The sequence below is a fragment of the Myodes glareolus genome, chromosome 16 (assembly GCF_982192425.1).
Source record: "Myodes glareolus chromosome 16, mMyoGla1.1, whole genome shotgun sequence".
Lineage (NCBI taxonomy): Eukaryota > Metazoa > Chordata > Mammalia > Rodentia > Cricetidae > Myodes > Myodes glareolus.
The window spans coordinates 28,224,469-28,240,720 of NC_142041.1; the positions used below are offsets into that span (position 1 = coordinate 28,224,469).

The 16,252-nt window shown below is 49.3% G+C and overlaps 1 protein-coding gene across 1 annotated transcript in view; it reads right to left on the bottom strand.

Moving 5' to 3' along the window:
• Galnt12 (polypeptide N-acetylgalactosaminyltransferase 12) overlaps nt 1-14,347 on the bottom strand; it is a 29,187-nt gene extending 14,840 nt beyond the window's left edge. The window contains exons 1-3 of the mRNA XM_087897133.1: nt 13,931-14,347; nt 3,896-4,065; nt 344-533 (exon numbers count right to left, since the gene is read on the bottom strand). Coding sequence (XP_087753259.1) covers nt 344-533; nt 3,896-4,065; nt 13,931-14,304 — 734 coding nt within the window. The 5' untranslated portion in view covers nt 14,305-14,347. The remainder of the gene's footprint in view (nt 1-343; nt 534-3,895; nt 4,066-13,930) is intronic.
• Nucleotides 14,348-16,252: the final 1,905 nt, after the last annotated feature.

Genomic DNA, 16,252 nt, shown 5'->3' on the forward strand with positions numbered 1-16,252 from the left:
ACCCCAAGCCTTGTATTTAATGGATACTGAGTTTCTCTAATACTCATGGCTAGATGAGCCATGCTTGAAATAAATCCATCCAAATGCATGTCCCCATGAGGTTCTAGTCCACAACTGTGTAAGCCTGGGTAGACGATACTCCCTGGAAGAAGCTGGCTGTGACTGGAGCTCCCCACCAGCTGTGTATCTAGGCGTCTTCCACATGTCATTTACCATTGTGCCACCACAAAGGTCCTGCTGAAGGGCATCTGATGCAGGCCTGACATCCCTCCAGCAGCCAAGATGATTCCGTCCGTCCCTGCTCCCACCCAAGCACCCCAATCCCCTGGAGTGGTTCACACACCTCCGCAGCAAAGGCTCCAGCCACCCCTCGTGGCATTCACAGTGACAGTCTAGGAAGGTCAGCACTTCCCCCTTGGCCACAGAGGCTCCCAGCAGCCGGGCTCGCACTAGGCCCTCTCTCTTGCGGGCACGGATCAGGCGCACCTTGGGCAGCTGTGACAGTTCATTGGCCAAGCGTTCCTTCAGGTGCTCTATGGACAGAAACAGGACAGCAGTCAATGGTCCACATCCTTGGCAGGGCCCTCATCCCAGCCCCCACCATCTAGCATTTCCATGGTCCCTTTAAAGGACACACACAGAAGTCTCCTTCTCTTTGTCATCCTGGAGGCACAGAACCAAGGGCAGGCTGGAAGAGAGATGTCTGAAGGCACACTCAGTCACATGCTTTATATGAGGGAGTGTATGGTACCTGAATATGACTCAGTAAAATTCATGCTAAGAGTGTTTCATAGGGCCAGGCGGTGGTGGCGCACGCCTTTAACCCCAGCACCTGGGAGACAGAGACAGGCAGATCTCTGTGAGTCTGAGGCCTGCATGGTCTACAGAGCGAGTGCCAGGACAGGCTCCAAAGCAAAGAGAAACCCTGCCTTTTAAAAAAAATTAAAAAGAATATTTTATAGGGAACTGGAGAGAAGGTTCATTCATTAAAAATACTTGCTGCCCAGAGGACCTGAGTTGGGTTCCCAGCACCCACATCCATAACCGCCTGGAACTCCAATTCTAGAGGATCCAAAACCCTCTTCTGGCTTCCAAGGGCACTGCACACACTTGATGCACACAAATACACTCAGGCACAGAAACACATGAGCACACACACACACACACACATTTATTGACTGAATTTTAATGTTATGTGCACGGGAGTTTTGCTTACACGTATGTTCATGCACCATCTGCATGTCTGATACCTGAAGAGGTCAGAAGAGGACATCAGATCCCCTGAAACTGTAGTTGTAGACCATTGTGGGCCATTATGTAGGTGCTGGGAACAAACCCAGGTCCTCTGGTAGAAAAGTGATTGCTCTTAACCACTGAGCCCTAAGTAACCCTTTATTTAAGTCCCTTCACAAGCTGACTTGTGCACTTTTAAGAGCGACCTGAATATTGAATAGATTCAATATACCCCTTGCCTCTGTGGGCACCCTGCGATCAAAGCTTCATCGCCGGGATAGAGCTGGAGGGAGGTGGTGGGACCTTCTGGAGGAGGGGCCTATGGGAGGTCCTGAGGTGGCTCTAACAGTGCACTCCTAGTGGGACACAGGGCTCCTGTTTCTCCCTCTGCTCCTGGCTCCAGGTACAATCCCTAACTCTCACACAGCTTTCCGCCAATGCCTTCTGTGGTACCACGCCGAAGCTGAGAACTGAGCTGATATGCACCAGGCCCTCGAACTCCAAGAATTATTGGCCAAGGGAACCTCTTCTTCCTCCTAAGTGTCCTGCGTGTGGTGCTTTGTTATAGAGACAGAAAGCTAACGCATAGTTTTTATTCAGACAGTAATTCTTGCTCGATTTTCTTTTTAAGCTCTAACTGACTGCCAGTGGGCTGGTGGCAGAGATGAGGAAGTAGACTTTGCAAGCCACGCCAGGTAACCACAGTGTGGTGTGTGCATGCGGCAACACAGGTGTGGCCTGCCTACGCTCAGGTGGGTCTGCCAGCGCTGGTTTTGGGTGGGCCCGTGCTGTCGTCCCCGGCTAAGGAGACAACTCCCTCACCACCCCACCAATCATTCAGATAAGCAAAGAGGGGGCAAGCAGAGCTGCCAAAGGCATCCCAGGTCCTGTGGCTCCTCCTCTGCTCTCTAAGTAGCTGCAATGGGATGAGGGGGAGGCTTGGTCCACCCTCCCCACTGTGAAGGAGGGCACACTGTACATTACTTCTGCCTGCTCAGGAGCTAGCTAATTCCACACAGATAATGAAAGAAGCAATCTGATATTTGCTTTTTTGGTCCATATGTTGGTTAACTGGCGTTGGTGTGGCAGATAAGAGCTAAGTTACAATTCTGACAAGATTTCACACAAACAGAAGTTAGCATTTAACAAGGCTGAAGACCTGGCCCGGCATGAACACAACACACATCCCTGGCCTCATCTCATCTGATCCTCACAGCGATCCAACAATGGAAGAATTACGACTACTCCATTTGTAGAGGCTGAACTAGTGGAGGCCAGAAATCGAAGCTGTAGGGTCCCTGGGGGTAGGGGTGGGGATCCAAATGTACTTGGTGTGGCATAGGAGCAGGGTGTACATGACCGCATTTAGCTTTCACTGTAACTCCCAGACAGAGGTGTGGATAATCCCATTCATAATACAGAGGTCTGGATAAACCCTTCACAGGACAGAGATGTGGGTAATACCATTCACAGGACACAGGTCTGGATAATCCCAGTCACAGGACAGAGGTGTGGGTAATCCCATTCACAGGACACAGGTCCGGATAATCCCATTCACACGTAAGAAACTGAGGCTCAGAGAACATGAACGACTTATCTAAGGTGCCATGATGGTATTGACCAGATCACGGTGGAGCTTGCCTCAGACCCTGGGACCTTGATCTTGGACACTGGTCCTGGGCTCCCCCGGGCACCAAACTCTAGCCTGACTAGCAAGGGCACTGTTGCTTGTTCCCTAGTCTCCTCTCTGCCTGGAGACTGTAGCTGAGCTCACCGTCACCAGGATAAAGACTGTATGGAATGCCTAATTCCCCAGCGGCTGGGTCGTGGTTTTGCCACCATGTTCTTCTGCCTGATGAAGGGAGTTAGGGAACTTCAGGATAAAAGGTGTATTTCTTGCCCCCTTTTAACTTTTCTGGCAGACTAAAATGCACGAGAAGGGAGGAGTCAGCCTGGTCCAGGCAGACTGGAGCTACAGAATCCCCACAAGGTGAAGACGTGTAAGAAAGAGGTAAGTCCAGACATTGTCTTGACCTACCATACCAAACTTCTGGCATGAGAGAGAGCTCAACTTCTACTCTGGGTAAATCTCTGTAATTCGAATGTTTATGAGAATAGCCCAATATCATGCATTCAGACAGCCCAGAGCACAGCCCAGAGGCCAAGACACATAATGGCCCAAGATGATAAAATGGTTTGAAACTCTCTCTAGAAAAGAAGCTCCCAGTTATCTGTTTCTGAATTCCTTACATTTCCCCTCAGTTAATCCCAGCAGTCCTTACTTTAACCAGACACTGTAGATCCACTGGCTAAAACATTCCATGGATATACTAGCCCCGGCTAAGGCAACACTGTCCTGTGTTTGGGCATTTCCATCCTGGTCTAGCCCTGCCCTTGGCCACCCCTCACATAATACACTGAACCCTTAGACTGACTAGACCTACCTGTCCCTCTCAAGCTCTCTGGGTGGCTCCTACCAGGCTCTTGAAATCCTAACACCTTATGGGGATCCCCAAGGCCCTCCTTGACTCAGCCAAGCTCCCATACTGGAGCTCTCCCCACTGGCCAATAGCTGACCCTAGAGTATATTCCAAAGTATTGCTGGGCACAGTCTGACCCCTCCCTCCCCACCCTGTCATCCTGGCCCCGCCACAGGGCTTACCTCTGTCGCTGTAGTCATCTACCAGAATGACCTCCTCCAGTAGCACGTCAGGGGAGGTCTCGAGAACGCTGTACACCGTCCGAAGGAGGGTTGACCAGGCTTCATTATAAAAGGCTATGACAACAGACGTCTTGGGCAAATTCTCATAATCGTATTTCTCCTCTTTGCACCTGTAAATGGAGTGTAACTTTAACACGCTTTAACAAGTCAGACGCCGTTAGTGAAGGGCTGGAGAGAGGATGGGGACACGGGTCACAGTCTTTAGGCTTCTCCTGGGAAATAATCTACTAGGGGCTCTCTTACAAAGAGCCCAGAAAACACTTAGAAAAGTTATAACCCTAACAACATCCGCTTTAGGATATTGGTTTTAAACTGTAAAGCAATGTGCGGATTGGAGCAACACACAAACACATAGACAGAATCCAAGGGTGGAAGACTGTTACTCACTCAGCCCTCTTCCTCACTAACTGTCCTGTCCGTTCACCCCATTCTAGTCCAGGATTTGCTCAGACTGCTCATTCCTCTTGACTGTTCCTGCTTCTTCCTCCCTTCTCTACTTGGCAAATTTCCTGTGTCCTCCAAGAGCAGCCTGGCCCCCGATCTCCTCTAGGAAGGAAGATGTCCGTCCTGAAGAGCGGGTGGCCACACAGTGTTCCTCTAGTACCCAACCACTTCAATTTCAGCAAGTGCTGCTCACGGTATCCTGGCACCCAAGGACTGTGCCCACCTTCCCCAGCATCCAGAAGTCACTACGCCTCCAAAGGGTGGGAAGCTGAACACACAAACTAGACGTGTGGTTAGAATGTTAGGTGGCAGCCCCTGGGGGTAGAACTGAAACTGTCCAGTCCCAGGGTGGGGCCGTGATTAATGTTCATGGGAGTCAATGACCTCCCTGTTTGTTCAGGAGTTTGCTGTCACCTTGCACTGACAGCTTCCTGGTCAATACATCATTCTATCCTCCGAGGGACAAAACGGTCTCAGTGCCGTGGGACTGACCGTGGGGCCGTGCCTGGAAATTATCAGCCGGAAGTATCTGATGGTAAGATGGAAGGAGGCCAGGAGCACCAGTCTGGACACGGGGGCCTGGACACTAGCTACACAGGGAGAAGCTAAGCATTGAAAAGCAGCCTGGCTACTGGTTTCTGGCAGCCAAGGAAGGCCTCAAAAGATAGGTGAGTGGCAGACTGGAGAGACACAGAGCCACACAGCAAGAGGAGCACAATGCACACCTACTGACTGCTCCTGTGGTCCCCCTCAGTCAGTCACCAAGCATTTCCTAATTGTCTGCCATGTGCCAAATAGGTTCGGGCTGTGTGCGATCCACAGAGCTTACATTCAGGGGGCAGTAATCAGGCAAGCAAATCAGCTGTCACGAAAACGACCTAGGCTATAGATAAAGTCAAGGAGAATAGCGAAAGAACAGCAATAGAGGGGTGGGAAGGAAGTAACCACAGAACTAGGGAGGTAGAGGGCCTCTGAGGAGGTGACATTCAAGATGACGCCCAGGGCTGGGGATGCGGGTCAGAGTACGTGCCTAGCATGCACAGATCCCTGGGTTTGACCCCAGTACCAAATGATGCACGCCTATCATCTCGGGATATGAAGATAGGAGAATCAGAAGATCAGATCATCTTCATCTTTATAGTAAATTTAAGGCCCGCCTGGGTTACTTGAGACCCTGGCTCAAAACAAACAAAAACAACAACAACAAAACACAAAAACTAGACACCCAGACCCTGTGAAGCAAAGTGGGGGCACTTTGCATGGGGAACTTAACTTACTTCTGGCATTGTTTCCATGTTATGTTGCTTTGAAAATTTTCAACAGTGAATGGCAGAGAGACTCCTAAGCTTCCAGGGACTTCGCGGCAACAACAGTTGTCCACATACAGCCAGTCTCGATCCATGTTCATCCCCCTTTCCCATTGTCCCCATCTCAGAGTGTTTTAAAGACAATCCTGCCTATCATAGTAGCCACACTACTTTAAAATGTCTCTAGAGGATAAGGATTTATTTCTTAATATATAACAACCGTATATTTGTTTTGGTCAAACCTTAAAAACAGAATGACTCCTTGGGGCTATCCTAGCTCCAGTCTGTTTTAGTTCATCAAAGCTAAGCAGACTGGAGACAGAGTGTCATGAACCAGAAAGGCAAAGGCTGACAACTGAATTTTACAGAACATATCCATTTTAGAGATGTCAAATGGGGCTGGAGGGGTGGGAGGACTTGGGCCCCTTGTACATAAAATGCAATATTTGGTCATGACCTTCGAAACCACTTCTAGGCTGGAGAGACAGTTCCGTGGTTAGAGGTGATTATTGCTTTTGTAGAGAACTCAAGTTTGAGTCCCCATGCCCAAAATGGATAGCTCACAACTCCCTATAACTCCAGCTCCAGGGGGATCTAATACCTCTGGGTCTGCCAGCACATGTGTACACACATACACAACTAAAAATAAAAACATGTATCCTGTGCCAGCCTCTCTGCTCTTGTTTGAAAGATGAAGCTCAGAGAGATTGAACGGCAAGCTCAGCTCACAGCAAAGGGCTCGGAGTACACTGGGCTACGATGTTTGCGTCCCAGTGATCTTCTTGAGAGATCCCGGCTCATTCCTTGCATCTAATAGGAGGCTTAGGAGACCACCTAAATGAAGACTCTAAACAAGGATCCCTGGACAACTTATCCCTATATGGTACTCCTTCCTACCAGACTCTAAGCAAGTTCCCCTTCTCCTTCCCAGGTTCTTCGAGCAGATTCCAAGTCCCCCGTATAAACGCTACAACGGCTTCTGCAGTGAGAGATGAGGCGCCACGGCCACGGCTGGCTCTGCTATCACTGAGATGGCTTCTCCCGAGCCACAGGTGGCCTACTGAGAAGCTGTCTGGGGGAGGGGCTGCTCTTCTCAGCCACCTCCACATTCCCATCCCTACTGCATCCAGAGGCCCTGCTCAGGTACTCCAGGAAAAGTCAGCTTGGCTCACAGCGTGGACATTCCACCAGCACCGAGCCAGGCAGGAGCGACATCCTCAGACGCTGTGGGCCGTAATTCATGGACACGGCAGCACCAACATCAGGGAACTCTAGTAAGCCACACAGATTCTGGTTCATATTCAAGGGGAGAATTCAATCCAGCTCTGGAAAGAACAATATGGAAGAATCCGTGGACATATTTCAAACTACCTCACGAGAACGTCAGAAGACACGGTGGATAGCGTTTCCTCCATGCTTCCTCTGACCGTGCCATGGGGAAAGCCAGCTGCCAAGAATACTCAAGCAGCCCTATGGCTAATAAGCAAGTGTGTCATCCTGGGGGCAGAGTCTCTAGCCCTGCCGAGCACTCGGACGAAAAATAACTCACGCATCATGTTCGCTGAGATTTTCTGAAGCAGAACCGCCCATCTATGGTACTCCTAAATCCCTGACCACAGAAACAATGCGAAATAATAAATGCTTATCATTATTTAAACCATGACATTTTTGTGGCATTTCATATTTCAAAATAAATCACAAGGAAGCCCAAGCAGAGAAACCTGTTTAAACCGACATCACTGTACTCAGCAACAACGTCGGTGACCTGAGACAAAGGCTGGAGCACTGCTGCAGACTGAGGTGATGAAAGAGGCAGGACACAAAGCCCCGGGTACTGGCCTATGATCCAAACCCTGAGGAGGTAGAGGCACAGGGATCCAGAGTTCAATACCATCATCAGCTGTTGGGGGAGGGGGTCCGCTTGTTCTTTCTGGCTGCCTGGCTAGCTTACACCCAAAATAATCACACAGAAATAGTATTAATTAAAACACTGCTTAGCCCATTAGCTCTAGCTTCTTATTGGCTAACTCTTATATTAATTTAATCCATTTTTATTAATCTGTATATTGCTGTGTGGCAGTGGCTTACCAGCAAAGATTCAGCATATCTGACTCTGGCAGCTCCATGGTGTCTCTCTGACTCCGCCCTTCTTCCTCCCAGCATTCAGCTTAGTTTTTCCCAGGCCTAGTTCTGTTCTGCCCTTGCCATAGGCTCAAAGCAGTTCTGTATTCATTAATCAATAAAAGCAAGACATAGACAGAAAGGCTTCCCACACCAATCAGTCACACAAGAAGTTCCAGACCTACATAGTGAGGCCCTGACTCAAAAACCAACAAAATAAAAATAATGTACCAACCCAGGCATGGTGCCTCACACATGTGATTCCAGCACTTGAGAGACCAAGGCAGGAGGATGGTGAGTTCCAGGGCAGCCTGGGCTACACACAGAGGCAAAAACAAATGAAAAATAACAAAAGACAAAGAGTGGTGGTGTACTCCTTTAATTCCAGCACTTGGGAGGCAGGTGGATCTCTGAGGTCAGCCTGGTCTACAGAGCGAGTTCCAGGGCAGCCAAGGCTACACAGAGAAACATTGTATCAATAAAAACCAAACAACAACAAAAACAGACAAGGGCATAACAAACAGGAAGTATAAAATAAGATGGTAGAAGCAAATTCAAAGGTATTTCTGAGCACAATAAATATAAATGGATATAAACATCTACTTAAAAGTCACTGACTCTGTGTGTGTGTGTGTGTGTGCGCGCGTGCGTGCGCGCACAGACATAAGTATGCATGAGTGTGGAAGACAGAGTATGATGCTGAATGTCTACCACCCTATTTTTTGAGATGGCCTCTCAATGAACCTGCAGCTTGTGGAATCAACTAGACTGGCCAGCTAGCAAGGCCTCTGCTTCTACTTGCCTCTGCCTTGCCCAGCCCCAGCAAGAATTACAGGCTGTTATAGCATCTCTTTCCCAGGCAGATGCAAGCCAACACCCACCCCTTCCCTCTTGGGCACTAACAACAGACCAACGTGTGATTTCATCAAAGTCGAACTTAGTGAACAAGGTTTAGGGGTTTACTTACAGAACGTGGGGAGGGATGACATAAGGAGCATGGGTGACTCCATAGAGTCACACCACCAAAACGTCTCACCCCTGCATAGACAATGACTTCCCCATAACTGCACAGATGGCGTCTCCCCTCAGGTGACTCCAGCACGTCTGGAGACCATAAGGCCACGTGCTATTAGTCTGGAAGGTGTAGTGGTGTATTATTTGTGTTTTTAATAAATAAAGCATGCTTGAAGATCAGAGGGTAAAGCAGCCATACTAGTCAGCCATACAGGTCAAGGAATGGTGGCGCACACCTTTAATCCCAGAACCCTGGGGCACATGGATCTCTGTTAGTTCAAGGCCTCCTGGACTACACAAGATTGAATTGGTCCAAAAGAGAAGCAGAACTCACACAAATCCCAGCACTAGAGAGGTGGAGGCAGGAGCGACATGGTTGGGCAGTGAGAGGAATATAAAGGGGAAGAGATAGGAACTCAGTAGAGTGTAGAGTCTGAGCATTCGTGGAGACGGGATCTCGTCCCTTTGTTATAAAAATTTGGTAGAGGTAAAAGGTCTCTCTAGTAATTGGCTGCTTTGCTTTTTTGATCTTTGGGTTGAACCCCCAATATCCGTCTCTGGGTTTTTATTATTAGCACTACAGGAAGGTGCAGGAGGGAGCAGCTAGAATCTCAGATGAGGGTCCAGTGATCCTTTTTACCCCCTCCTCCTCCTTTAAGGGACCATCATCAGTTAACAGGCCTTATTGGAAGGATCTCTTGAAAGTACTCATAATTGTTCTGAAGCAGATGACGGTTGTTAGACTCAGCAGACATAGTTCTCTGCACCACAGGCATTCAGTGGTCTGAATGAGGGTGGCCCACATAGTCTCGTATACTTGAATGCTTAGCCCCCAGTTGGTGGAACTGTTTGGGCAGGATTAGGAGGTGTGGCCTTGTTGGAGGAGGTGCATCACCGAAGGTAGGCTTTGGGGTTTCAAAAGTCCATACCAGGCCCAGTCTCTCACACACACTCTCTCTGCCTCCAACTTTCAGGTAAGACGTAAGATCTCAGCTATGGCTCCAGTTGTCTGCCTGCCAGCTGCCATGCTCCACTCCAAAATGGTCACGGACTCACTCACCCTCTGAAACTGTAAGCAAGGCCCGATTAAATGCTATTTTTTACTAAGCTGCCTTGGCCATGGCATCTCTTTCACAGCAACAGAACAGTAACTAAGACACACAGGGACACCCAGCTGTTACATGGGGATTCAAACTCAGGTCCTCATCTCGTGTGGCAAGCACTTTACTGACTGAGCCACCACCTCAGCCCCATTTCTTTTTTTTTTCCTGACATATAAAATGGGCAACACGCTTTTCAATGGTATACCTAAAACACACAGATCCAGAATGAGTGAAAGAAAACTGGCAGGGAAATGGGCCCAAAACTGAAGAGGTTCTGTGGATCCGAAGGGCTGAGTAAAGAAAGGAGACCAGCGAGTCTGGCGAAGACTAAGAAAATATCCTATACTTTACCACCCTTTTTGGAAAGCAAAAGAAATCCGTCCAATGTTCACTTGATATGGGATGCTTTACAAAGGTAGATTTACAAGAACAGCTAAGTTGGGCATCTCTCCCCGCAAAAAAAGAGAAATTCCATCAGTTTCTTCCTGTTCGCTCCAGCCGGGCACTCCTGGGCCTGCGGATGATGCAATTACTCCGAGATTCTTTGACATGCCAAGCCTTATCCCTGAACTCAGACATACATGGAGCTACAGCAGTCAAAGTCAAGAAGTGAAATCAAGGTCAAGACACTGTGCTCTTTGGCCGGCAGGTGTTGGCACAGGCAGCATCCTCACAGGCAGATCTGGAGCCACCGCCACACTGTCACACTTCCCTCCTGATAACTAGGTCAGTGGGTGAGTGACAGAGGCATTACAGCAGGCATCTCATTATGGTGTTCAATGAACCCTATCTTTTTAGGTTAGCATACATCCTAACCTTGTATGCTTGTGGCATACATCCTGGCTAGTTTCACCGTATTTGATATTAACCACTTCTCACTCTGACTTCCATCTTCCCACGGCCCCTGAGCCAGCAATCCACAGTGACAAGTCAGCAGTTTGCAGCCGGGTCATACATCAGTCAGCCTGGGAGCTAGCCACAGAAACTCTGTCATTGTTCTGGGAAAGACACTGACACTTTCCAAGGGTTCCCTAGCGCTGCAGGGCCAGCTCTATGGCTCCCCAAGTTAGCCTGCTTTTGAGGAATGAAAAAGCATTCCTTCCTCCTCATTAGCATTCAATGAGGGGCAACGGAGGGACTGAGAAACCTTTATCTATGCAAGGACACCTTGTTTCTTCCTCCTCCTCCTCCTCCTCCTCCTTCTCCTCCTCCTCCTTCTTCTCCTTCTCCTCCTCCTCCTCCTCAAGCCAGCACTGAACTAACAAAGAAAAGGCACACAACTGTCAACTCTTCTACAACATCTCAAGGAAGCCAAGTCAGCTCCCGTCTCTTTACTGATCTGGCCCTGTCCAACGGCAGAGACTAGTGCCAGACCTTGCCCTTGCCAGCAAGAGCCAAAGCAGGCGTCCCTGGGCTGACCCACACTTCGTCTCTGGCAGCATGAATGTGCAAGGCAATGCAAAGACAGCAAAAACCAGTAAGCTGACGCGCACACTGTGTTCTCGGCCGCACATCTATGTGTATATTTTCCCAAGTCTGCTTCTATACTTGGAAAAAGTCTAGACAGATACACAGCAAAATGTTAATAACAGTTTTCCCGGGTTTCTAAGCTGATTTTTTTCCTTTACTTTTTGAGAGAGTCTTGCTATGCAGCTCTGGCTGGGCTGGAACCAGACGTGCACCACCATGCCAGGCTTAATGCTCTATTGTTGGCTTTTTCCCCCCAGTTTTTGCTTCTCCTACAGTAAAATTTCTGAGGCAAAAGTTCTTATAATAAAAACAAACAAGTAAATAACTTTCCCCACCACAAAATGTAAGTGCCAGACCTTCTGGGTGACCTGGGCTTAACCGGACTCCTGAGGACCCTACACTATGAACAGATAATACCATTTGAATTCTCAACCCACATATCAAGACCCTGATTAGCTCATCGCTGAGGTACAAGTTCCAGTGTCTCCTCTTATGTGTGCATTTGCTTTCTGTGGCTTTGGTTACTCAACCATATTCCAAAAATATTAAATGGAAAATTCCAGAAACAAATCATTAAGACCGTATATCTTCTCAAATTGCACAATAAAAGCTGCCATTTCTGCGATATGAATCATCCATTCCTTTGTCCAGTATACCCACAGTATAAACACTACAAGCCCACCCGTCACTCAGCAGTCACGTTGTTACCAAGAGATGGCCATGGTATCAGTGCTTAGTATACATAAGGTTTGGGATCACGTGAGAATTCAGGTGTCTACTGGGATCTGCAACCTGTTCCTTGAGAATAAGGAAGGCAGACTATTATTCCACCTGTGTGAGACTCCATGCAAGGCCCTGACACGCCTGACTACATGGATGCTGTGCCTCAATGCCTGTCCTGGCTCACTCAGCCTTTCTCTCCTGGGCTGTCAAAAACAGAGGCAAGGCCCATCCTGCTGGGTTGGATTAATTCCCAGGGTCAAAGGCACAGCAGGCTCTAGTCTCAAATCCTGATAGGACACAAGGCAGCGGCGTCACCATGGAGACAGGGTACCATAAGCCCCACAGGTCATCTAAAGTGTTTCAAAGAGATATTCATAACTCCTAACAAGAAAGGAAATTGGATCTGGAGAAGAAAAACTTCATGACCCGTCCCAGATGACCAGAAGAGAAGCCCCTAGGTATACCCAGGGCAGCAGAGGACAGGGAAATTAGGAACATGCAGTAGGCTCCCAGGTGTGAGCTGATGATGAAGGCAGAGGTTACACTCTTCCTGCCAACTTAGGGAGCGCGTACAGACTGTCCTCAGTTCCCAAGTTTGCAAATGAGGAAACGGAGGATAAATCAACTAAGACAGAACTCACTGTCTGAGATCACACAACTGGTGAGCAAGAGACCTGGGGTGGTATCTCCCAGGTCTCGCGAGTGAATCCTGAGTCTAGCCTGAAATCGCTCCCTAGACCTGGCAGAACAACTCTGGGGTTTCAAGGGGCTAAATTTGCCTTGAGGCATTCAGAAGGAGAGGAGACTTGCTGCCAATCTCAGAAAACTTTACTCGGAAAGATTAATTGTGAAAAATGGAAAGCCTCGGGCAGAAGCATAGCAGTAGGCATGAACAAATCCCGGTATGACGTGCAGTCAAGTGTACTGTTAAACTTTCCCTGAGATGGAGGGGATGGGGGGTGGTCACAGCAGCTGCTAGGAAGGTTACAATCTCTGAAGGCCAATTTCAACATTTTGCAGCGTAGTGTTACCTATGCTTTCTAAGTCCATTTCCAAACAAACAAACAAACAAACAAGGCCAAACAAAGAAAGCTCTGGGGAGCAGAAGGAGGCAGGCACCTGATGGTAACAGCTGGCCGGCCCTCTGGCTCTAACCAGGACCCCTTTCTGAGACGGTAGGCAGAGGGACCCAGGGGTCAAAGGTGGCAGCAGCTCCTGTGGCTGTTTGTTACCTGCTGAAAAGCCAGCAGCTCCAACAGGAACAAGGCTCAGACTAAGCAGGATCCGCCCTGCACCACCTACAAGCTGGGCTGGACTGCAGCCAAAAGCGCCCTTCCCACCAACCCCTCCTTCCCACCGCCCTTCACCCAAAGCCAGGAATTAAACAACCAGAGAGAGGAAGGCGGCTCCGGGCTTCGGACACAGCCATTGGGCATCGCAATGATTCGGCTCTATCTCTGGGCAGCGGCACACCCACCTCAATGAATGGAGCGGGCCCTGTGCTAGTCGCCGTCAGCTCCGGGGAGTCACAGCCACACCCGCAGTCTAACTGCACCACACTCCACCATCTACTTAACTGAGTCTCACTCTCTCGGGACAGAATGACAATTTTGAGGCGTCGGATTCATGACACCACTCAGTTATCAGCTCTTCAATTTCTGAGTCTTTCTTAGTTTCATTTTGATTTTTTTTTTAACTTTCCCGCCTCCCCGCCCCCTGGATAGCCCCTCCGGTACCGCCTCTTCCCGAGGAGGATGCGGCATCCCACGCGCCCGTGTTCCGCAACCACTCACAGAGGGTTCCAGCGCTCAGGCAGGCGTCGGTGCAGCGAGATACGGTCGCTCAGGTAGATGTTGATCTGGTGCAGCCGCACGCTCTCCTCCTGCAGACGCAGCTCCTCGCCCTGCAGCTGCAGCCTCACCGCCTCCCCCTGCGCGCCCAGGGCATTGGCGTCCAGCGGCGGTCTGGATAGCACCGGCTCGCGACGCCCGGGGCGAGGAGTGCGCGGGGGCACCGGGTCCACCGCGGTCCGGATCTCAACCGTCCCAGACCCGCTTCGAGCCCGCAGCACCGCGCCCAGCCCAGCCAGCGCCAGCAGAGCCAGCAGCGCCTCCCGGGTGCGCCGCAGCCCCCGCGGGCAGCGCCTCCGGACCGCACGCCCCAACATGCACCCACTAGCTGCGCCCGCTGAGCCCGGCGGCCTCGGGCCGAGGCCGGACCCGGATCCCGGAACCGCACTCGCCCCGCCCCGGCCCGCCCCACCTGCGCTCCGCCCCTTTCCTGGCTGCCGCCTCCAGCGCCCACCTGCCGGTACTCACGTGGGTGAGCCCTACGCGTGGCGACCCCGCGACGTGAATGTATCCTGAGCGTACCGCTCAGGGAGCTGCGCGGCCAGTTCCTTGAACTCACGTGACCCTAGCACGGTCACAGTTAGCCACCTTAGGATGTGCTCGCAGAGGCGGGGAAAGGCTGCGGCTGCCCAGTCTGGAACTCAGTGGAGACTCAACAGCAAACTTTCATTTGAGTCCCATGTTTTGTCAAACTTTTTTTTTAAGTCTTCGCTTCAGGGACACCTACACTGGTAGGCCCAAACCCTGTTCTGTCCTTTCCTGTGATATATCCTGGGTCTTAGGTAGGATTTTCTTTTAGGAGATAAAGAGGGAACCCCAGGGCCCCTGATTCCAAGCTTAAGGGACGAATTCCATCCATCCCCACAGCACATACGTTAGAAGAAGGTGATACATGGCTCTTATGCATGACCCACCATATATACATACATAAATGTAAAAATTTTTTAAATGGAGCAAAAAAGAAGAGAGAATACCACTAGGGTATTAGAAATATTTTGTTGCTGTTTTGGAGTTAGAGTCTCAAGCAAACAAGGCTGGCCTCCAAATCCTGTTCCTCCTGCCTCCACTCCTGAATGCAGGTCTGTGGCACCAGGCCTAGTGCAACTGCACCCTGCTCCCCTGCCCCGGAATTTTTCTGAAATCTGGTCTCTGTAGTCTTGCTTAACTGAACTGGCTCCATAGCTCAGGCTGGCTTCTAATTTGTGGGGATAAAATGTCCTCCGTAATTTATGCAAACTGCAACTTTTACCTTTCGCTGTGAGGGATGAGGGAGTCCAGGCTTGGCCCCTGCATGCTGCCTTTGCAAGTGCTGTCCCCTGTGCTCAAGACCGCCTGCTCCACCTGCCAAGCCCTCTTTCTGGAGCCTTCAGCTTTCGGGAGGACTTCTGGGTTTTTCTGGGTTTTTTGGTTGTTTTGTTGTTGTTGTTGTTGTTGTTGTTGTTGTTGTTTTTGTTTTGTCTTTTTGGTTTTTTGCCTCTTTTTTTGCCACTAATGATTGCTTTTCACTGGAGAAGGTTTTGTGTAACCTGGTGTGTATAGGTCTATAAGTCAACATACAAATCAAACATTTACTCATAGTGAGTCATAAGGAAACTCATTTTAAAACAATCTTTCTGAATACTTACAATTTTACTATTTATTAAAGAAGAAAGCGGTTTACATGCTTAGATCGATGGGCTTGCTTATTTTTACATAAAGGCTTAAATTATGGCTAAACATTTGATGCTACAGAACACAGCATCTTCATAATTTTTCAGTTGATTGGTATTTTCATTTTAGAATCACCAGTGATGAGTATGCCATTTTTACATCATAAATGTATGGTGCTAAGTGGCAGAGCTTTATTTTGGACCATTTTGAAATTCTGTCTCAATTCCAAGCCAAAATTGTTTTTCAAGATTTATGTTGGGGCTGGAGAAATGGCTTAGCCCTGGTTCAATTCCTAGAGGACCCGGGTTCAATTCCCAGCACCCACATGGCAGCTGGCTGCCATCTGTAACTCCAGTTCCTAGAGATCTGAAACCATCTTCTGGCTTCCTCAGGCACTGTATGCGTACACAAACGCACACACAAACACTCATACGTAAAATAGAAAAATAAAATCTCCAATTTTTTAAAAAATTTTATTTATTTTGAGTGTGTGTGTGTGTGCATGCACGCGTGTGTGCGCTCACGCGTATATGAATGTACACCACATATGTGTGAGTGTCAACAGAAGCCAGGAAAGAGCATTGGCTCCCCGGGAGCTGGAGTTGCAGGTAGTTG